Source organism: Erpetoichthys calabaricus (assembly GCF_900747795.2).
Source record: "Erpetoichthys calabaricus chromosome 1 unlocalized genomic scaffold, fErpCal1.3 SUPER_1_unloc_7, whole genome shotgun sequence".
NCBI lineage: Eukaryota > Metazoa > Chordata > Cladistia > Polypteriformes > Polypteridae > Erpetoichthys > Erpetoichthys calabaricus.
The window spans coordinates 662634-685587 of record NW_026261598.1 but is presented as its reverse complement, the minus strand read 5'-3'; the positions used below and the strand labels follow the sequence as shown (position 1 = coordinate 685587).

The 22954-nt window shown below is 40.4% G+C and overlaps 1 protein-coding gene and 1 long non-coding RNA gene across 46 annotated transcripts in view; one reads left to right on the top strand and one right to left on the bottom strand.

The window, feature by feature from the left end:
- LOC114644339 (NACHT, LRR and PYD domains-containing protein 3-like) overlaps window positions 1–22954 on the bottom strand; it is a 284794-nt gene that overhangs the window by 18648 nt on the left and 243192 nt on the right. For 37 of the 45 annotated variants that reach the window (XM_051921952.1, XM_051921987.1, XM_051921971.1 and 34 more), the window contains one exon: window positions 2885–3058. The exons of 6 other annotated variants lie outside the window; for them this stretch is intronic. In XM_051921952.1, the coding sequence (XP_051777912.1) occupies window positions 2885–3058 (174 nt within the window). Of the gene's footprint in view, window positions 1–2866; window positions 3059–22954 lie in introns of all 45 variants that reach the window. 2 more of the 45 variants (XR_007933987.1, XM_051921981.1) reach the window with 1 other exon arrangement.
- LOC127526439 (uncharacterized) overlaps window positions 2189–22954 on the top strand; it is a 211621-nt gene continuing 190855 nt past the window's right edge. The window contains exon 1 of the long non-coding RNA XR_007933989.1: window positions 2189–2970. This is a non-coding gene — a long non-coding RNA (uncharacterized LOC127526439). The remainder of the gene's footprint in view (window positions 2971–22954) is intronic.

Genomic DNA, 22954 nt, shown 5'->3' with positions numbered 1-22954 from the left:
ATCAATATGGGTGAATAAAACCATTGACATGAGACGAATCTGCACACAAACAGTGGTGTGTTATGTTGATTAAACTTGTAAGAAAGACTATCACTGCCCTCTGTCCACATGGTGTTCATCATAAACTGAACTATTTCATGCTGTTTAAATTCTGCTCAGTGGAGAATATTTTATTTTACAGCTGTTAAATTTAGTTCAGTTTTATTACATTAATAGGTAAGTTGGTTTCTCAGTGGGTTTTACAGAGACACCTTGAAATAACATTAAAAACACATCACTAAGAACAAACATATTACAAATATGAACTATAGCAGCAAGCACTTACTGTAAAAAAAAATAGATCAAATAGATTGATTCAAGTGATAACTGCGTACTTCCTTAATTTAAGTCTGTGGATATAAAGTTAAACTTCTTTGTAAGATTAATAGAAATTGGAATAAATGAGGATTTGAACCGGTGGCTTTATACTCTTCATTTCTTCAGCATCTGACCTGATTGCACAACTGAGAATGAATTAAAGAATCTGAACAAGTGGACTGTAACAGTTAACACTAAGGGGGACAGTCAGCACAATGCCATGCAACACAGTGTTAATTTTCTTTTTTTGAAAAAGGACCATATATTTCTATAAAACTGGTTGGATACATTAGGTTTTGTAAACCTGATGCCTTAAGACAAATGGCAATTTAATTAATAATAATTGATGTCTAAAGATATTTTTAAACAAACACAATTTGCTCATAAGTTGGAAGTTACAACAATAGATCAAAACGGAAAGGAAACTTTATATGATTTATTACGTGAGTGGGAAAATAAAAACACTACATACTTTATATAACACATACAGTATATGTATATATATATAGTACCTGCCAAATAATACAAAGAGTACACAGCGTGTGTTTCGCCCTAATTGGGGTTTATCAGGTGTGCACACCTAAGCTTCCTCTTACGGCTATCGAACCTTGGACATCAATGTTATGCCAGAAAGGCTGCTTCGTTTATTTTGCAGGATGAATATTTTCATTATGGTCAACTAATGTGGAACTAAAATGAATAAACTGTAATGTCAAGTTGTATTGCATGCACAGTTCCGATCAGACCACGCCGTAAAGTGGATTTTTTTGGTTTTAATGTTTTTTTCAGTAAGCGCATGCGGTGTGTGTCACTACCTGGCTCCCGTTGCCGGCACGATCTGTGTGCGCGTGTGTATTGAAAGGCTACGTCATCACACACTTTATGGTGCTGCCCAATCTGTTTAACGCATGCATGAACACTTTACGGCATGTTAGGCTTTCAAAACGTCTGCGCGCGCAAATTGGGTAGGCACGCAGATCGGGTAGCGACAGTGCTGTTTGTTTTTTACTCTCTGGGGCACAGCTTTGTGACATCATCGCCCAGAGACAGGCTGTTCCTCATGTAAAGTAATGCTGAATTTCACCAATAGATGGTGGTGCTAATCTTAAGCCTCTCCTATTTCAACCCTTAACTAGAACAGCACAGTGACACATTAGTAAGTCATCATCTCATTTGACAAAGACAGGAGACAAATAAAGAACAAGAGCAGCACAGTCACAGTGTCAGGTGACAGGCATGTCAATAACCATTACTGTTTAATAATAATAATTATCAAAATAACAGGTTTTTTTATCCTTCATTGTTTTCCAATGTTTTAATAACATTGTTCTGTTCATTTATTTGTTTAATTCTGTATTATCTGTTGTTTTTATTCCATTTTGTTATTATTCAGTATCTCTGTGTGTGTCTTGCAGTTCTCTCATGTTTCTTGTATTTTGTGGTTTGATCCTAAGACGCAGGACCACCTGCCCCCCAACTCTCTAAAGGCTGCGGCTCATTTGACTGCTCTGGTGATTGGTGGTCTTTGTGAGTATTTTGCTCTTTTGTTTTTAATTCTGATTATTGTCTTTGAACCTTTGGCTCTTGAGTTCAGATTCTCTTACAGTTTGTGCTTTTTGAATGTTGTTAGCTTTGGATTGCCTTTGGCAGCCCCTTTGGCTCTTTTGTTAATAAACCTCGTCTTTTATAAAGACCACTTGTGGACTTGTCTCTGCTCCAGCTGGAGTTTTCATGGTTCTCCCTCTGGTCAGACTCACTTCACACCTCTGAGACTCTTTTTGCTTAATTTTGAATTTAAAAGCCTGAGCTCCTGTCTGAGGCCTAGTCAGACCTGAAGCCTCCTGTTTGCCTGGGGTGGGCCTGCCTGGGGGTGACATTTGTTTGGTGGGCTATTCTAGAGGCCTCACCCCTTTGTTATATTGTTCTGTTAGAGCAATCACAACAGAAGGTGGTCTGTCCAGGTGACATGGTGTTGACCCCTCTGTGGTCACTTCCTGTGTCCTGCTCTCTTAATTAATGTTCAGTCTCTCTCTTTATTATTTTCTTTCCCACTCCTCCTCACTCTCCTGTCTTCTCTCATTTTCTGTCCTCTTGTTTCTTCTTGTTGTCCCCTCACCACCCTGTCCACTGACATTGGCTCTTCTCTGTCTTGTTAGTTCCAAGTGACCCCCATAACCCTGTCCACCCTCTCCTCCTGTCCACTCTGCCTGCTGTCCTGATCCTGTCACCTCTCCTCCCTGTGTCCTTGTCCCTCTGCCTGTCCACCTTTTCTGTTCTTCCTTTTCTCAGCTCATCTCACACTCCTCCTCTTTGTTGTTTTCCTTCTCTCGTCTCTCATTATCTTTGTTGTCCTCCCTGTCTATCACCTCCGTCCAGTACCACTTGTCCATTGCTCTTTGTCCTTCTCGTCCCACTGCCTGTCCTTCTCCATCCTTCAGTCAGTCAATGTGGTGTCCTGTGATCAGTCTGTCCATCAGGCCGTCAGCTGTGACTTCATAACCCCACACACCTCACCCTGTTTACTCACCAAAGTGTCTTTAATTTACAGTTTGGGGTCCGCAGACCCTCACACAGCTGATGAGCTCCTGAATCTCCCAGTTTGTTTCTGCTCAGGTCCAGTTCAGTCAGCTGTGAGTGTGGAGAAGAGAGGACTGAAGAGAGAGATGAGGAACATCTGGAGGTGAGACCACATGAGCGCAGGCTGTGGAGATAAAGAGAGAAAAGTAAGGACATGAGGAGGGCAAGACAGACAGACAGAAGGCCACAGAGCTCAAAGGCTCAATGACTGCTGGCATTTTTACTTTTTACTGAGCCTGTTTGAACCCAAGACCACCGCTGTTGTTATACGTAAGGCAACATACACCTGAGAGGGTCTCCTGCCTTCATGCTGTACTGACAGATGAGAAGTCATTGAAACAGGCACATGGATATTAATATTGGAGATGAACCTGAAAGAAATGAGACTGACAGTGTCCTGCACTTGAGAGGCCATATGGACTTGTAGAAGGTGACAATGCGGGGTAGGGGGGGTGACAAAGTGAGATTTGTTTGTGTCATTCAGGACTCAGGATGCGAAGACATTTTTTCTGATTTGTAGAACATCATGCAAAGACAACTGTTAGACATTCTGGTCACTGCAGAGCTTAATACTCAGCTGTTTGTCACGATGGACTCTCGTTATGTCACAGTAATTAGATGATGACAATGACACTCTGTTGGCTTTAAAGGACAAACACTGGGCCTGACTTTAGTAGTGATGACATAATGAACATGGAGGACAAGACTGACATGTGACACTTCTGTCCTCGGCCACTCAGACCTCACATACTGACCAGTGACATTGACCAGCTGACCTTTGTGCACTAAACACCTCAGTGGTGTTGAGCTCAGTTTCTTATTCCTTCTACTAATTTGTAATAAAACAGGAGGAAGAGCTTCAAATGGACTGTCAGCGTCCCAAAGTCCAGTCCAGTGGGCACAGAGGTGATCTGAGTGGACTGTGCAGAGACCCCCCATGACTGCTGACCACTGCTGAACATTCACAGCTCTGCTTTTATTAATAATATCAGAAATATTCAAACAAAATGTTAAAAATGTTAAAATCAATGGATTTGAGTTAAAATTTTGAGTTTACAGCAAAGGCCATCAGACACACAGATGTCACACATTGGTAAGTCGTCATCTCATTTTACAAAGACAGGAGACAAATAAAGAATGAGATCAGCACAGTCACAATGTCAGGTAGCAGATATATCAATAATCATTACTGTTAATAATACTACTACTACTACTACTACTACTACTAATAATAATAATAATAATAATAATAATAATAATAATTAAAATATTTCTATTACTGATGGTCTTGTGATCGGGGACTAAATGTTTCACCTCCCACTCACTTTTGCCCAGGACATCTTAAAAGACATCTGAGTGTCTGCCCAGTCACCATCAGCCAAACCTGCAGGTCCCCAAGTCCTCTGCTCTGCTCAGGTCTGCCCTCTGGTGGTGATGTCCTGTCACTGCTCTCCTTCTATTTATTTCCTGCTCTCACTTCTTCTCCTTTTTCTTCTCCTCTTCCCTTCCAAGTTCCGAGTCAAGTCAGGCAGGTTGTGAGTCAAGTCTTAAATTTCAAGTCCCAAAAATGTCATGTAATGTAATGTCAAGTAATGTGTTTTATAACTTTTTACATTTGCTATTTGTTATATTTACGGGAATCATTTGTTACATTTATTATAACATTTATTAAACTATCTGCTATTTCTCTAAAATTATAAATAACAATGCTAGTAATCTCAGAGTCTTATTCTCTACAATTGATTATCTGCTAAACTCAGGTCATTCAATGGAATGCCTCCAGAAAACTTCCAGTGAAACTTTTGAGGCTTTTGCTGTATTTTTTAATTACAAAATCAATGATATTATAAATAATTTAGTACATCTCTCCAATACTGATTCTTGTAAACCCCGGTATTCCATTATAAACAAATTAAATTCTTTCACCAGGATTTATATAAAATAATTTCTCAACTGACACCCTCCACCTGCATCCTTGACCCAATACCAATAAGTTTTTTCAAATAAGTATCTGGCGTGCTAATTGATAGTGTGCTTGACATCATAAACTCATCATTAGATATGGGGGTCTTCCCAGACTGCATTGTTTCAATGGCCCAATGTCTTACTTGTGTTTGTGAATAGATGAGCAGAAATTTTCTAAACTAAATAAGGAGAAACCAGAAATCTTAGTGATTGGTGAAAATGGATATTAGAAATAAACATGATCCATTAGGATTAAAAGTCAAGGCAGAGGTAAAGAATATAGGGGTAATTATTGACTCGGACTTAAATTTTAAATCACATATTAATCAGAATACAAAGACAGCATTTTTAAACTTAAGAAATATAACAAAAAGTTAGACCGCTTCACACTTTTATTGTCATTTGATTACTGTAACGCACTCCTCTGAGGACCACCCAAAAAAAGACATCAATCGATTGCTACGAGTACAGAATGGAGCGGCCAGAATCTTAACTAGGAAAAGAACATCTGAGCACATTACACCAGTCTTGTTGTCACTACATTGGTTATCTGTACCATTTAGAATTGATATTAAAATACTGCTTATGGTTTACAAAGCCTTAAATAATCAGCTCCATCCTATATATCGAAATGTCTGACATCTTATATTCCAAATCATAACCTTAGATCTTCAAATGAGTGTCTGCTTAGAATTCCAAGAGCAAAACTTAAAAGAAGTGGCGAGGCGGCCTTCTGCTGTTATGCACCTAAAATCTGGAATAGCTGACTGACAGAAACTCGCCAGGCTAATACAGTGGAGCACTTTAAAAAACTTCTAAAAACTCATTATTTTAGCAAGGCTTTCTCATAGCTTCATTTTAGTTTAATCCTGATACTCTGTATATGCATTTAATTATCAATATCATTCATGGTGGCTCCACAATCCATACTAACCCCTACTTTCTCTTCTGTTCTATTTCCAGTTTTCTGTGGTGTTGATCTGCGCCATCACCACCTGATCAAAGCACCGTGATGTCCCTACATTGATGGATTGAAGGCCAGAGGTCCACATGACCGTCATTATCTAATTCTAGAAACCTGAGGACTGATTGAGATCATTGATTTTAGGTAGAAAGCCAAGAGGGGGCTGGGTGGTCCTGTGGCCTCAGAACCCCTGCCGACTTTATTTTTTTTCTCCAGCCGTCTGGAGTTGTTTTTTGTTTTTCTGTCCTCCCTGGCCATCAGACCTTACTTTTATTCTATGTTAATTAGTATTGCCTAATTTTATTTTTATATTTTGTCTTTTTTTTCTCTTTCTTCATCCTGTAAAGCAGGGGTAGGCAACGTCGGTCCTGGAGTGCCACAGTATGTGCAGGTTTTTGTTCCAACCCAGTTCCTTAACGAGAACTCAATTATTGCTGATGAAGCACATATTGCTTAAGTGACATTTTAATGCTTCATTTTAGTGGTCTCGCTTGTTAAGGTTCTCCAACCTTAATTGCTTATTTCAATCTTAAACTGCTGCATTCAGTGTTTTAATTGCTCCTTATTAGCAATAAGATGTAAAAGACAAAGCAGCCAGCAGTTCTCCAGCTAGCTTTTTTCCAATTACATCTGTGTGTGTTCATCATGCACGGTTTGATTTAATAAAACACTTAATAGAAAAATGTGACAGACTGAAAATGATCTGTTTTAGGCTTCAAATCATTTGGATGATATCCTTGGAAAGGAAAAAAATTTACGATATAAGAGCCTTACATTGCACAGACTAACAAGCCATAAAATTAAATAAGGTCTGAGATTGGCAATGATTGGTTTCTAATTAAGCAATTGGGTTGAATGAAAACCTGTAGCCACTGCGGCTCACCAGGACCGACATTGCCTACCCCTGTTTTACATCTTATTGCTAATAAGGAGCAATTAAAACACTGAATGCAGCAGTTTAAGATTGAAATAAGCAATTAAGGTTGGAGAACCTTAACAAGCGAGACCACTAAAATGAAGCATTAAAATGTCACTTAAGCAATATGTGCTTCATCAGCAATAATTGAGTTCTCGTTAAGGAACTGGGTTGGAACAAAAACCTGCACATACTGTGGCACTCCAGGACCGACGTTGCCTACCCCTGCTGTAAAGCACTTTGAGCGACATCATTAGTATGAACATATGCTCTATAAATAACAGATAGTTGATAAAACAATGATATTTAAGACAAGCATGAACAAAAATGAAGTGCAAATACAGAAGTAATGAGAAATAATTTTCAAAGTGCCGCTGAATGCAACAATGCAAGCAGTGCAAACAAATTAACAGGCCAGTTATATGTATTGTCACGCATGTCCATCTGGAGATGACCTTCCTGTCTCTGTGAGGTAAGTGATACCACTCTGAGACGAGAGGGGGCGCTCACACTGACTGTCTCTCCTTATCCGCCTGAGCTCTAAGAAGAAACCAAATGAGGGAACATGACTCAGCCGCAGTGCGCAGAGCTGCCCCTGTCTTTCTGGGTGGGACCCTTAAAAAGCTGCTGACACCCAGAGGATGGAGTCTGCAGCTGGACCCGGAAACTCGACATGAAGCAAGCGCCATCGTGTTCACACAACTGCAAAGTAAATTTGTCAATTGGGCTGAAAAGTTGTTTTTGAGGCCATCGTGTCCACTTTTGTTTCATCTCACTTCATTAAATGGGGATCCACATTTGGTGCTCAAACATTACAAAGCAACTTGTTCAGGTCTGTCTTCCAGTCACCATATCAGCAGACCAATACTTTCTGTTTGGATTATGTGTATTGTCCTTAATTGTGTCCATTATATCTGTTTACTTCTGCATTTATCTATTACTTTGTATATAGTTTATTATAACTGTATACTTTTACCTGTTATTAGTTGTCTTCATTATCATTTCAAAATTGTTTTCTTTCTTTCATTTTTATTATTTCTTTATATTTCTATGTATTTGGCTTTGATAATTAATTTCTATTATATACAGGGGCAGATCTACTATGAAAATAATGAAGTTTAACCTTCAGGGCTCAGGTGGGACTTTAGACCACTTGAAATAAAAAGATTGGGGGTCTATTGTATGATACAGGGGTTTAAAACATTATAATAACAATTAAATAGTGGCATTCAAAACAAAATATTAATTAAAATTAAAATTTATCTTGTTGCTGATTGTAAAAGGAAAACTAGAAACAGTGGATGCACAAACCAGTGTGTGTTTTCGTGCTGGTCCCAGGCCCAGATAAATGGGGAGGGTTACGTCAGGAAGGGCATTCAGCATAAAATTTTTCCAAATCAATATGTGGACAACAATACAAATTTCCATACAATTTTCCGCCATCAATACAATACAATTTTCCGCCATCAGTACTGTTAGCCAACAGGGTGCTGGTGGAAACTGAGCTACTGTTGGCCGAAGAAGAAGAAGGAGAAGAAGAGGGGGGAGACGTGTCTGGAGGGAGGAGGAGAGGAGGAAGGTAAAGAGAGTGGAACTGAGGGTAGGAACTTTGAATGTTGGCAGTATGACTGGTAAGGGGAGAGAGTTAGCAGATATGATGGAGAGAAGGAAGGTTGATATATTGTGCATGAAGGAGACTAAATGGAAGGGGAGAAATGCCAGGTGGATCAGAGGTGGATTCAAATTGTTCTATCATGTTGTGGATGGGAGGAGAAATGGAGTAGGGGTTATTCTGAAGGAACAGCATGTCGAGAGTGTTTTGGAGGTAAAAAGAGTGTCAGACAGAGTAATAATTATGAAGCTGGAAATTGGAGGTGTGGTGATGAATGTTGTTAGTGCATATGCACCGCAAGTTGGGTGTGCAATGGAGGAGAAAGAAGATTCTTGGAGTGAGATAGATGAAGTGATGAACAGTGTACCCAAGAGACAGAAAGTGGTGATTGGAGCGGATTTCAATGGACATGCTGGTGAAGGGAACAGAGGAGACGAGGAGGTGATGGGTAGGTATGGTGACAAGGAGAGGAATGAAGAAGGTCAGAGGATAGTGGATTTTGCCAAAAGGATGGACATGGCTGTGGTGAATACATATTTTAAGAAGAGGGAGGAACATACGGTGACATACAAGAGTGGAGGAAGATGCACACAGGTAGATTACATCCTATGCAGAAGATTTGATCTGAAGGATATTGAAGACTGCAAAGTGGTGGCAGGAGAAAGTGTAGTTAAGCAGCATAAGATGATGGTCTGTAGGATGACGTTGGAGGTCAAGAAGAGGAAGAGAGTGAGGGCAGAGCCAAGGATCAAATGGTGGAAGTTGAAAAAGGAAGACTGCAAGGTTGAGTTTAGGGAGAAGGTGAGACAGGCCCTAGGTGGTAGTGAAGAGTTACCAGATAGTTGGTAGTAGTAAGTAGTAAGGGTGACAGCAAGAATAGTGCTGGGCATGACATATGGACAGAGGAAAGGGGAAAAGGAAATCTGATGGTGGAATGAGGAAATACAGGAGAGTATACAGAGGAAGAGGATTGCAAAGAAGAAGTGGGATAGTCAGAGAGATGCAGAAAGTAGACAAGAGAACAGGGAGATAAGGCGCAAGGTGAAGAGAGAGGTGGTGAAGGCTAAAGAAAAGGCGTATGATAAGTTGTTTGAAAGGTTCGACACTAAGGAGGGAGAAAAGGTCCGGTGGGCTAGAGAGAGGGACTGAGCTGTGAAAGATGTGCAGTAGGTTAGGGTGATAAAGGTTAAAGATGGAAACATACTCACAAGTGAGGAGAGTGTGGTGAGCAGATGGAAAGAGTACTTTGAGAGGCTGATGAATGAAGAGAACTAGAGAGAGAAGAGGTTGGATGATGTGGAGATAGTGAATCAGAAAGTGCAACGGATTAGCAAGGATGAAGTAAGGACAGCTATGAAGAGGATGAAAAATGGAAAGGCCGCTGGTTCAGATGACATACCTGTGGAAGCATGGAGGTGTTTAGGAGAGACGGCAGTGGAGTTTGTTAACCATATTTTTTAATGGAATCTTGGAAAGTGAGAGGATGCCTGAGGAGTGGAGAAGAAGTGTAGTGGTGCCGATATTTAAGAATAAGGGGGATGTGCAGGACTGTAGTAACTACAGGGGAATAAAATTGATGAGCCACAGCATGAAGTTATGGGAAAGAGTAGTGGAAGCTAGGTTAAGAAGTGAGGTGATGATTAGTGAGCAGCAGTATGGTTTCATGCCAAAAAAGAGCACCACAGATGCAATGTTTGCTCTGAGGATGTTGATGGAGAAGTTTAGATAAGGCCAGAAGGAGTTGCATTGTGTCTTTGTGAAATGGAGAAAGCATATGACAGGGGGCCTCGAGAGGAGCTGTGATATTGTATCAGGAAATCGGGAGTGGCAGAGAAGTACCTAAGAGTTGTACAGGATATGTACATTGGAAGTGTGAGTGCGGCGTGGTCTGCGGTAGGAGCGACGGATGCATTCAACGTGGAGGTGGGATTACATCAGGGATCAGCTCCGAGCCCTTTCTTATTTGCAGTGGTGATGGACAGGTTGACAGACAAGATTAGACAGGAGTCCCCGTGGACTATAATGTTTGCTGATGACATTGTGATCTGTAGCGATAGTAGGGAGCAGGTTGAGGAGATCCTGGAGAGGTGAAGATATGCTCTAGAGAGGAGAGGAATGAAGGTCAGTAGGAACAAGACAGAATACATGTCTGTAAATGAGAGGGAGGTCAGTGGAATGGTGAGGATGCAGGGAGTAGAGTTGGCGAAGGTGGAGGAGTTTAAATACTTGGGATCAACAGTACAGAGTAATGGGAATTGTGGAAGAGAGGTGAAAAAGAGAGTGAAGGCAGTGTGGAATTGGTGGAGAAGAGTGTCAGGAGTAATTTGTGAAAGACGGGTATCAGCAAGAGTGAAAGGGAAGGTCTACAGGACGGTAGTGAGACCAGCTATGTTTTATGGGTTGGAGACGGTGGCACTGACCAGAAAGCAGGAGACAGAGCTGGAGGTGGCAGAGTTAAGGATGCTAAGATTTGCATTGGGTGTGACGAGGATAGATAGGATTAGAAATTAGGACGTTAGAGGGACAGTTCAAGTTGGACAGTTGGGAGACAAAGTCAGAAAGGCGAGATTGCGTTGGTTTGGACAGGTGCAGAGGAGAGATGCTGAGTATATTGCAAGAGAAAAAGAGGAAGGCCTAAGAGAAGGTTTATGGATGTGGTGAGAGAGGACATGAAGGTGATGGGTGTAACAGATCAAGATACAGATGACAGAAAGATATGGAAGAAGACGTTCCACTGTGGCAACCCTGAAGAAGAATAAGATTGTGAAGAAGAAGATTAAGATTGTGAAGAGGCCCATATAAAAGTTTAAGCTCCAGGGCCCCAAAAATGTATGCTTTATATATTCTTTTTAGTTGTATTATTTTTGTTTGTAGTTAAATTAAATTATTCCTCTTTACATTTTAATATGCTAGAAGTGTGTGTTTGCATGTAATATTTACTTTTTTTTATTAATTTTATTGTAATCATTCCATACAAATAGATCCACTTTTACAAAAATAGGATTAAAAACAAATCAACCCCCGAGGGAGGTGGGAGATGAGGAAAATGGGGCAGGTTCTGTTTAACAAAGTTTCTAATATGAAGATAGTGAAAAAAATGTGTTGCTGGTGTGAGGGATGGCCGGCCATATATTTCGGCCCACACCTCCAAACCGCCAGGTGGAGCCCTCCCAGCAGTATGGAGGCTCCCCGAATTCCAGCAGGGCCTCATGGACCATGTAGTTTTTATAAACAGCCCTGTTGGATACCATGGGGACCACCAGGAGCCACTGTAGGGAGGCTTGCAGAATGCTACGTGCCCTATAACCCGGAAGTACGTCCTGATCACATGACCAGAAGGAACAACCTGCTTCCGGGATGAAGAAAAGGACTTTTAATCTGACCCGGAAGTGATAACAAGTCATGGACTGCAGGGTTGGAACCACTTCCGGGTCAGGGGATATAAAAGGACCTTGGGAAAGCCCAGACGCTGAGCTGAGCTGGGAGGACGGGGGGCTAAGTGTCTGGGAGAGGAGGACTGAGGATTGAGTATCGAGTATTGTGTATTGTATGTGTAGTGTGGAGTGCTTACTGCACAGTATTATAATAAAAAGAATTAGTATTATACTTTTACCTGGTGTTTGGCGTGGTACCTGAGGGTTCAAGGGAGCAATAGCGCCCCCTACTGCTACACTGGAAAGTTAAATTTGGAGTGTAATTGTTCGTAGGATGTAAAGACGTTGTCTATGTAAAGATCTCTAAGTGACTCAATCCCAAATGTTTTCCAGACATTAAAAACTGCATATGTTTGGAATAAATAAAGTATCTATCTATCTATCTATCTATCTATCTATCTATCTATCTATCTATCTATCTATCTATCTATCTATCTATCTATCTATGTTTGGAGAGGGTGGAAAAAGGTGGTTCTTGAGCAGAGGTGCCACAGATAAAAGATTCTCCATCTTAAAATGCTTCCTACATTGTTTCCATATTCTGAGTGAGTGAAGCACAACTGGGTTATTAGTATATTGGCGATAACTTGCATTTATTGGAGCACAAGGCAGGGAATATAAAGAAGTACTGCAGGATTTTGTTTCTATTGCGGACCAAGCCTGCGTATGTACATCTATTTGTGCCCATGTTCAGGTTTTTATAGCTTGTATGTTTGCTGCCCAGTAATAAAACTGAAATAGGTAGTGCCATGCCACCTTCTGTCTTATGTCTTTGTAGGGTCGCTCTTTGGATATGTGGATGTTTTAAATTCCAAATCAATTAGGTTATAGTTGAATCTAATTGCTTAAAAAATTATTTATTGATGTATATTGGAATGTTTTGAAATAAAAAGAGAAGCTTATGAAGGATTTTCATCTTAACAACGTTAATTCTTCCAGCTAGAGTGAGATGAAGGGTTGACCATCTATGCAAGTCTTACTTAATGTTTTCCATACAGACGGTGAAATTTTGTTGATAAAGAGGTTGATGTTTACTTGTGATATTTACCCCTAGGTATTTAAACTGATCTGCGATGATAAAAGGGAAGGTGTCCAATCTAGTATTGTATGCTTGAGGATTCACTGGAAAGAGCACACTTTTATTCAAATTAATTCTGAGACCAGAAATCTTTTGAAATTCTGTAAGTGTTGTTAGGACTGCAGGCACAGTATTTTGTGGATCTGATATATACAGTACCATATCATCTGCATATAGAGAAATTTTCTTTTCAAGCCCTTCTCTGATAATCCCCTTTATCTCATAAGCTTTTTGACAGTGAACTGCCAGTGGCTCAATGGCGATTGCAAACAGCAGTGGTGACAAGGGGCATCCTTGTCTGGTTAATTAATGTTGTTAATACAAACTGAAACCTCTGTATTGGTAAACAGTAGTTTGATCCATGCAAAAATGTTCAGGCCAAACCCAAATTTCTACAATTTAGTGAAAAGGTAGTTCCATTTAACCATATCAAATGCTTTTTCTGCATCCAACAATAATAATATCTCTGGGGTGTTAGACTTTGCTGGTGAATATATTACATTAAACAGGTGTCGAAGATTGGAAGCTAAGTGTCTGCCTTTAATAAATCCAGTTTGATCTTGTGATATTACCGAAGGCAGCATTTTCTTCATTCTTCTAGCTAGGGCTTTGGAAAGTATGTTAACATCATGGCCTGCTGCTTTCCCACTCTGAAATGACTTTATAGCATTTAGTAATTCTGATACTGAGAGAGGTTTATCCAATTCCTCTGCACTAAGAATATCTATTTGTGGTATCTGTAATGCATCCAGGAATGCATTACATTGTGTCTTGTCTTCTTTAAACTCAGTAGAATATAAGGATTTATAGTAGTCTCTAAATGTGTGCATTATATTTTTATGGTCAATGATTTTGTCTCCGTTTGTGTTGGTGATTACTGGGATTGCATTGTGAACTTCTTGCTTGTTGATTTGTTGAGCTAAGATCTTATTAGCTTTCTCTCCATGTTCATAGTAATGATGTCTTGATTTAAAAATGAGTTGTTCAGTTTCTTAAGTTGTCAAGAGGTTGACCTCTGAATGCAGAGCCTGCCTTTTCCTATGAAGTGCCTCACTTGGACACCTGGCATGTTGTTGATCTATTCTAGTAATTTCGCTGATTACCTTTGATACCTGCTTGGTTTCCAGTTTATTTCTGTGGGAAAGAAGGCCTTCAGGGTTTCCCAGAGTATTCCTGCAGAGACCTCTGAGGATGTATATATATATGTAATTATTTGTTTGGATATAATTTCTGTACAGTTCTCGTCTGCTGATAAAAGTGGGTTAAGATGCCATCTGCAAGGTGAGTATGTAGGGCATATTTTAGCTCCAAGATCAAAGCGGCATGATATCTCATCTCTAACCTGCCTTTCTTAAGTAAAATTCTAGAGAAGGCAGTCATTATACAGTTAAATGAGCACCTCAATAAACATGCTATTCTTGATAAATTTCAGACAGGTTTTAGAACAAATCACAGCACAGAAACTGCACTCGTTAAAGTAGTAAATGACTTGCGGGTAAATGCAGACAGAGGCCATTTATCTGTTCTCATCCTCTTAGATCTGAGTGCCGCATTTGACACCATTGATCATAATATTCTTAAGAATCGCCTTAGTCAATGGGTGGGCCTCTCTGGCAGTGTCTTAAATTGGTTTGAATCCTACCTGGCAGGGAGAAAATTCTTTGTTAGTTGTAGTAATTATATTTCAAAGACACAATATCCTATATGGTGTTCCACAAGGCTCTATCCTGGGTCCGCTGCTCTTCTCAATCTACATGCTTTCATTAGGTCAGATTATCTCAGGGCACAACGTGAGCTACCACAGCTATGCTGATGACACACAGCTGTATTTATCAATAGCACCTGATGACCCCAAATCTCTTGATTCGCTAACACAATGTCTAACCTGTATCTCAGAATGGATGAATAGTAACTTTCTCAAATTAAATAAAGAAAAAACCGAAATCTTAGTGACTGGCAATAATGGATACAATGAGGCTATTAGAAATAAACTGGATGCATTAGGATTAAAAGTCAAATCGGAGGTAAAAAGCTTAGGGGTAACCGTTGATTGTAATCTGAATTTTAAATCGCATATTAATCAGATCACTAGGACAGCATTTTTTCACCTAAGAAACATAGCAAAAGTTAGACCTCTTATATCATTGAAAGATGCAGAGAAATTAGTTCATGCGTTTGTTTTCAGTCGGCTAGATTACTGTAACGCACTCCTCTCAGGACTACCCAAAAAAGACATAAATCGTTTGCAATTAGTGCAGAATGCAGCTGCTAGAATCCTTACCAGGAAAAGAAAATCCGAACACATTTCTCCAGTTTTGATGTCACTACACTGGTTACCTGTGTCATTCAGAATTGACTTTAAAATTCTGCGTATGGTTTATAAAGCTTTAAATAATCTCGCCCCGGCTTATATATCGGAATGTCTGACACCTTATATTCCAAATTGTAACCTCAGATCCTCAACTGAGTGTCTCCTTAGAATTCCAAGAGCAAAACTTAAAAGAAGTGGTGAGGCGGCCTTCTGCTGTTATGCACCTAAAATCTGGAATAGCCTGCCAGTAGAAATTCGCCAGGCTAATACAGTGAAGCACTTTAAAAAACTACTGAAAACACATTACTGTAACATGGCCTTCTCATAACTTCACTGTAATTTAATCCTGATACTCTGTATATCCAATTCATTATAATAACTATTCATTCAAAATCTGTACTAACCCCTACTCTCTCTTCTGTTTCCTTTTCCGGTGTCCTGTTGGTGGTGGCGCACGCCACCACCATCTACCCAAAGCACCATGATGTTCCAACAATGATGGATGGATTAAAAGCCAGAAGTCTGTATGACCATCAGCATCAAGTGACTCCATGAAAAACCCGAACTACAAAGAGGACTATTTCATTTATGTTAGGTAGAATGACCAGAGGGGACTGGGCGGTCTCGTGGCCTGGAACCCCTACAGATTTTATTTTTTTCTCCAGCCTTCTGGAGTTGTTTTTGTTTTTTCTGTCCACCCTGGCCATCGGACCTTACTCCTTTCTATGTTAACTAATGTTGTCTTATTTTAATTTCTTATTTTGTCTTTTATTTTTCTTCTCTTCATTATGTAAAGCACTTTGAGCTACTTTTTGTATGAAAATGTGCTATATAAATAAATGTTGTTGTTGTTGTTGTTGGAAATAACAATAGCGTTGTACTTGCAAGATTTAATCGTAGGAAAAAAAATATTATCTATAACGAAATAATCAATTCTTGAGTAGAAATGATGCACTGATGAGTAGAAGGAATATGTTCTTGAGTTTGGGTTTAGAAATCTTCAGGGGTCTGATAAGTTGTGGTCAGTTACAAACTGTGCAATTGTCTTTGCAGTGTTAGAGGTTCTCACCCCTGTGACAGGAGAGCTATCTAAGTCTGGATTTAAAACACAATTAAACTCCCCAGCCATTATAATTTTATAAGTGTTCAAATTGGGAATGGATGCAAATACATTTTGGATGATGTCCCTATCATTTACATTGGGTTCGCAGATATTTATCTAAATTACTTTACAACTAAATAAATTTCCCATGATGATAACATATCACCTTTCAGGATCAGATACTACAGATACTACAAATGAGATTGTTCTATTTATAAGAATTTCTACACCTGGGGGGTATTTTCCGTACGTCGCTTAAATCATCCGAGATCAGATGCCTCATCTTGGATGAGTTAATGCTAGTGAAACTCATCCAGGATAGGTCGGTTTTTCAAACACAGCTGTGTATTAGATTAGTTTAGCTGGATCTAATCATACGAGATGAATGCGCGGGCCCGCGCTGAGTAAAAAGCCCATATAGATTGAGTGTAGAAAACATGATCAGCAAGTCTTTGATAGGCTGTAACAAAATGACGAAAGAAGGGGCGCATTTTTTTTTCACACACGCGGCGCAAGACCTTTTATTCGAAGGACATGAAGAATTTCAAGATTTAATATGCACAAGGGGTAACACTGCAAAAGCAGCCCAGACCAGAAAAGACGGCTGGCAAAAAGTGTCCGACAAATTAAAGTAGTAAGTAGTGTGCATTGTACTTACTGAATGAAGCGTTTCATTTCCTATGTGTCAGATTAATTATTATTTAATATGTCATAATTCCAGATCAAACGTGAGCACAAGGAGAACATGGGAACAGGTTAAAGTGAAGTACAAGAATATACTTCAATCTGGTAAATATTGGTACAGTAATCCCTCCTCCATCGCGGGGGTTGCGTTCCAGAGCCACCCGCGAAATAAGAAAATCCGCGAAGTAGAAACCATATGTTTATATGGTTATTTTTATATTGTCATGCTTGGGTCACAGATTTGCGCAGAAACACAGGAGGTTGTAGAGAGACAGGAACGTTATTCAAACACTGCAAACAAACATTTGTCTCTTTTTCAAAAGTTTAAACTGTGCTCCATGACAAGACAGAGATGACAGTTCTGTCTCACAATTAAAAGAATGCAAACATATCTTCCTCTTCAAAGGAAACAGAGAGTAAAGCAAACAAATCAATAGGGCTGTTTGGCTTTTAAGTATGCGAAGCACCGCCGGTACAAAGCTGTTGAAGGCGGCAGCTCACACCCCCTCCGTCAGGAGCAGGGAGAGAGAGAGAGAGAGAGATACAGAGAAAAACAAAGTCAAAAATTAATACGTGCCCTTTGAGCTTTTAAGTATGCGAAGCACCATGCAGCATGTCGCTTCAGGAAGCAGCTGCACACAGAAGGTAGCAACGTGAAGATAATCTTTCAGCATTTTTAGACGAACGTCCTTATCATCTAGGTGTGCGAACAGCCCCCCTGCTCACACCCCCTACATCAGGATCAGAGAAAGTCAGCGCAAGAGAGAGAGAGAGAGAGAGAGAGAGAGAGAGAAACAAATGTAAGTTGGGTAGCTTCTCAGCCATCTGCCAATAGCGTCCCTTGTATGAAATCAACTGGGCAAACCAACTGAGGAAGCATGTACCAGAAATTAAAAGACCCATTGTCCGCAGAAACCCGCGAAGCAGCGAAAAATCCGCGATATATATTTAAATATGCTTACATATAAAATCCGCGATAGAGTGAAGCCGCGAAAGGCGAAGCGCGATATAGCGAGGGATCACTGTATATAACTATTTAAAGAATTGTTGACATTAATAATCGTATATAATATAAAAAACATTAATTGTAAAGCTAATAAGAAGGCAGAAAAGCAAAAAACAGGTGGCGGTCCACGCGGTCCAGACCTAACCCCTGCAGAAAAGTTGGCTCTCCAGCAAAATGCCCATCGCCCTGTTTCTGAGGGCATTCCAAGGCTGAAGCTCCTCCTCAGAACCAGTGGCAGAATGCAGTGGTCACTTCATTTCAGGTAAAGGATGGTCATTGCATATATTTGTCCTCCATGTGTGCCATAGGTATGTTCCATATAGCCCTCTATTTTGTTAGGTCAGTTGCAGGGAATGTCATATCCCTTGAACCTGTGTCTGACAAACGAGATATTGACGAAGGTCAAATATTTGATGAAGACACTGTGTCTGATTATTCATCAGAAGGAGAGGTACATTTTCCAAATAATGTTTGATCAAACTCCACTCTGATCAGTCCCATGTGCCCCAATCACATTTGGAAATCCTGGCAATGAGAATGTTAGGCTGATTGTGAGATTCTTCATGGAACTGTGGGTGTTTTAGCCTATGTATTACCTACCTGCAATGGCATGAAACGCCTCTTTTGTCTGCACATGCAGGTGTCCAGGAAACACTATGAAAACCCGAAGGAAATCTTTCAGTGCCAAACAGACTTTACGAATTGCCTGGCAAACTGCACTTTTAGTTAGATTTTCCGCATCGCCTACAGTATATAAAAAAAGTGCCTCTTGTAAAAAAACCTCAAAGCAATGCATACTGTCTGTGTGGTTGTGAGAGCCCGACTTTGCTGAGTTTGACTTTGAATATAAAGTGCTAATAAATCTTTGAGGTACAATATTCCCCCTCAGCTAAAGCGGTATCTTTCGAAAAGAATTTCCTCCAGGAGCAATAAAGGATCTTGCCGATCGCGCAAACCCCTCTCTATATGAAGTTCTCGTCTTATAATTTGCGCACCAATATCAATTGGTCGCTCATTCATGAACGGCGAAACCATGACTGGATGACTTCCACGCACCGTCACTGATTACGTTTGTAAACTAATCCTTGTTTACGTAGAACAAACCTGCTCCGAGCAGGTTTGAGGATTAGGATGTGCTGCTATGACAACACTTCCACCAAGAGTTTCAAAAAACCGACAGATCCAGGATCAGGCCAAATCGTCAACAATTACATCCAGCTAAACGACTAATCCATGTACGAAAAATACCCCCCTGTTGTTTTCTTTGTAAGGCTGGAATGGAATGTTTGGCCAGTCCAATCTCTGTGCAGGTGAAACTGATCTTTGCTTAATAAGTGAGTCTCCTGTAAAAATTCTATTTTAGCCTTTAGACCTGTTAGGTTTGATAATAACTTTCTTTCCCTGTAATTCGTGATTAAGACCTTTAACATTCCACCTCATAAAATTAACTGTTTGGTCATGAAGACATTGCTTCTGAACTTTTGCTGACATTTTGTAGTCTTAATTTAAGATAAGCATAAAATATAATCTTTAGCAGTCTTAAAATAGTAAGATAGTAAATACAGGGAATGGTGTTAAAAAGTGGCCTTGGATAAGCATAGTAAACCCTAATGCAATAATAACAATAACAACAAACCAATGGTATGATGTTGAACAGTCTCTTTTAGAATAGCAAAAAAAAAAAAAAAAAAAATGTTACTAATTTAATTTCTTCCACACATACACATATATACGTATAATTGTAATTAAAACATAAACAGAAAGTGGCAGAGAAGGGAAAAGGATGTATAATTATGGTACCCATATCGTTGCAAGCGGATCAGACAGCAGGTAATATCTTCTTACCATGCCATGACAGGATGCGACTCACAACTGTATTTCAAAAAGTGTCGGGATCAGCTTTCTTAACTCCTTTTCTGCTTCCTCTGTAGTGGTGAAGATTTAATGCTTCTCTTGAATATCCACTTTCAGTTTGGCAGGATACAAGAGGCTGTATCTGATATTGGCTTTCCGTAAGCGTTGTTGAATATTGTAAAAAGCAGCACATTTAGCAGCTGTTGAGGGTGAGAAATCAGGGAAAATATGAATGTGGTTATTTTCAAATATATTCTCTTGTTTCTGTCTGAGAAGTGACATTACATTAAATTTAGATTGTAATCTTTTGAAGCACACAACAAGAGTCCTATGTTTAGAGGTATTTGATCCCCATATGTGATAAGCTGCTTCTATGTCGGTGTCTGATTTAAAGTCCTCTCCAATAATTTTTGAGAATAGTTCCGCTACAAATTTCACTCGGTTTGGACTTTCACGATTCTCAGGTAGACCTTCGATTCTAATATTATTCCTTCTGCATCCATCTTCAGAGCCGCAAGTCTGAATTTGCAGCTGTTGCTTTTCCATCGGTGGTAGATACCAGATGTTCGGCTGTTTCAGTTTGAGTCGTGAATGTCTGCTTAACGTCTTCCAGCTGATCGCCAAGTGCTCTCAGTTTAAACGCATTTTCCTGAATGTGTTCCTCAATTTTTTCCAACATACCTTTAAAGGCTGCATCAAAGCGATTATATACACGTTTCTCCAAGTCTTTATTATCCTGCCGCAGCTTTACACTTGTCACTTGTCAAACCATTTTTTTCTTTCTCTTATATCTTTATATATATTCTTTATACAGTATCTTTCTGAATGTCTTTCTGGAGCACATTTATGGCCGTGGCCATTGTAGGGATCATTACCTTCAGTTTGGACAGCTCGTTTCGGCTTTCATGCTCCGCAGGTGAAGTGGCAATCCCTATTACAGCCATTGCTCCGGCTCGCTAGGAGTAGATGACAGCGTGGACTGCAAGGCCATTTCCAGTTTCAAGTGATCTTCTGGAATCGACAAGCTATTGTGACCTGCATCACTTGCACATTCACTCCCATTTTGCTCTCGACTGGACACGATGTCCAGGTCAGTCTCTGAAAGGCCGTACCTTGAACTTGGACTTGATGACTGTCTCTATTGCCAAATTTCCCACTGAATTTGTGGTGTCTGATGGAGACGTGGCTAACCAACAACATTCCTGATGCGAGTTTGGATATTCTGAGGTCACAATCGATAGGAGCAGACAGGTACATTAAATGGTGTGGCAAAAGCAAAGGTGGGGGACTTGTAGTATTTATTAACATCAGATGGAGTAACTCAGGACATGTAACAGTTAAGAAAACAATCTGCTGTTGGGACATTGAATTGTAAGCAGTGGGTGTTCATCCATACTACATGCCCAGTGAGTTTTTTCATGCTATCGTAGTCATTGTTTATGTCATCCGCCATGTAACGTCATACTCTTAATCACTGTGAGACTTCAGATGCAACACCCTGAATCTTTCATTGCCATTTCTGGTGATTTCAATCATACTACACTGGACTTAACTCTGAATTCCTTCTTTCAGTATGTTGATTGTACCACCAGAAAGAACAGGACAATTGACCTTCTGTATGCAAACGTGAGGGATGCTTACCAAGCGACTCCCCTCCCCCCATGGGTAAATCTGACCCCAATCTGGTGTACCTACAGCCTCAGTACAAGCCTCAGTTTCAAAGACAACCCACAACTAAACGCTCCTTCAGGAAATGGTCTGCTGAAGATAAAAATGCTCTTTGGGACTGTGTTAAATCAACAGACTGCAGGAACCACATGGAGAAGATATTGAGAGGATTACAAACTGAGTGACAGAGTACCTGAACTTCTGTATGGGCGACACTATTACTCATGTTAAAACTACACGTTGCTTTGCTAATAATAAGCCCTGGATTACCAGTGATGTTAAGGGCCTTCTTACAAGAAGAGAACTTTCAAAAACAAGGAGCAGGCAGAGCTCAGGAGTGTACAGAAGGAACTTAAGGTTCAACTAATGGAGGCTAAGGAGTCCTACAGGAAGAAGGAAGAGCATAAGCTGCAGCAAAATAACATCAGGGAGTTGAGGGATGCTATGAAGACCAGTTTATAAGCAAAGGAGCAGCTGTACAGGAGAGGACCATGTGGAGCGACTCACCCACCCCATCCCAAAGATGCCAGTATAGATCATATAGCCCTCAACCCCTACCAGCATGGCAGCACATTTGAATGTGCCAACAGCCCCCCTGTTTCTCACACCATCACTGCTGATGAGGTTAGAGGAGAACTGAGAAGGCTGCGTCCCAGGAACACAGCTGGCCCAGATAATGTGTGCCCAAGACTTCTAAGAGCCTGTGCTGCTGAACTGGCAGAACCCTTTCAGCAGATCTTCAACCTGAGCCTCTGACTGGGGAGGGTCTCAACACTGTGGAAAACATCATGTCTCATCCTGATTCCCAAGAAAGTGAGATCTAGTGAACTCAATAACTTCAAGCCTGTGGCCTTAACATCCCATATCATGAAGACCCTGAAGTGACTACTTCTTTATCCCCTCAGACCACAGGTGATTCACAGACTAGACCCCCTGCAGTTTGCCTATCGAGAGAAGGTGGGTGTGGATGATGCCATTCTCTACGGTCTCCAACGGACCCACTCAAATCTGGACAAAGGATGTAGTACTGTAAGAGTCATGTTCTTTGACTTTTCTTACAAGCTGTCCAGTGTTGGATTACAGATTACCTCGCTGGTAGATCTCAGTTTGTCAGAATTGAGAACTGCTCAGACTGTAATATGTAGCACATGAGCTCCATGGGTGACTGTTCTTTTCCCTTTCCTCTTCACCCTGAACACATGGGACTTTAGTTACAACTCACGGACATGCCACATGCAGAAGTTCTCAGATGACATTGCCATTGTGGAGTGTGTGAGGGGTGGACAGAAGAAGGAGCACAGGGGTCTGGTAAATAACTTTGTGGGATGGTGTTGGTCAAACTAACTGCTGTTGAATACTTGCCAAACCAAGGAGATGGTCGTGGACTACTGTAGGTCTAAAGACCTGTCTGCATTGAAGGGGCTGA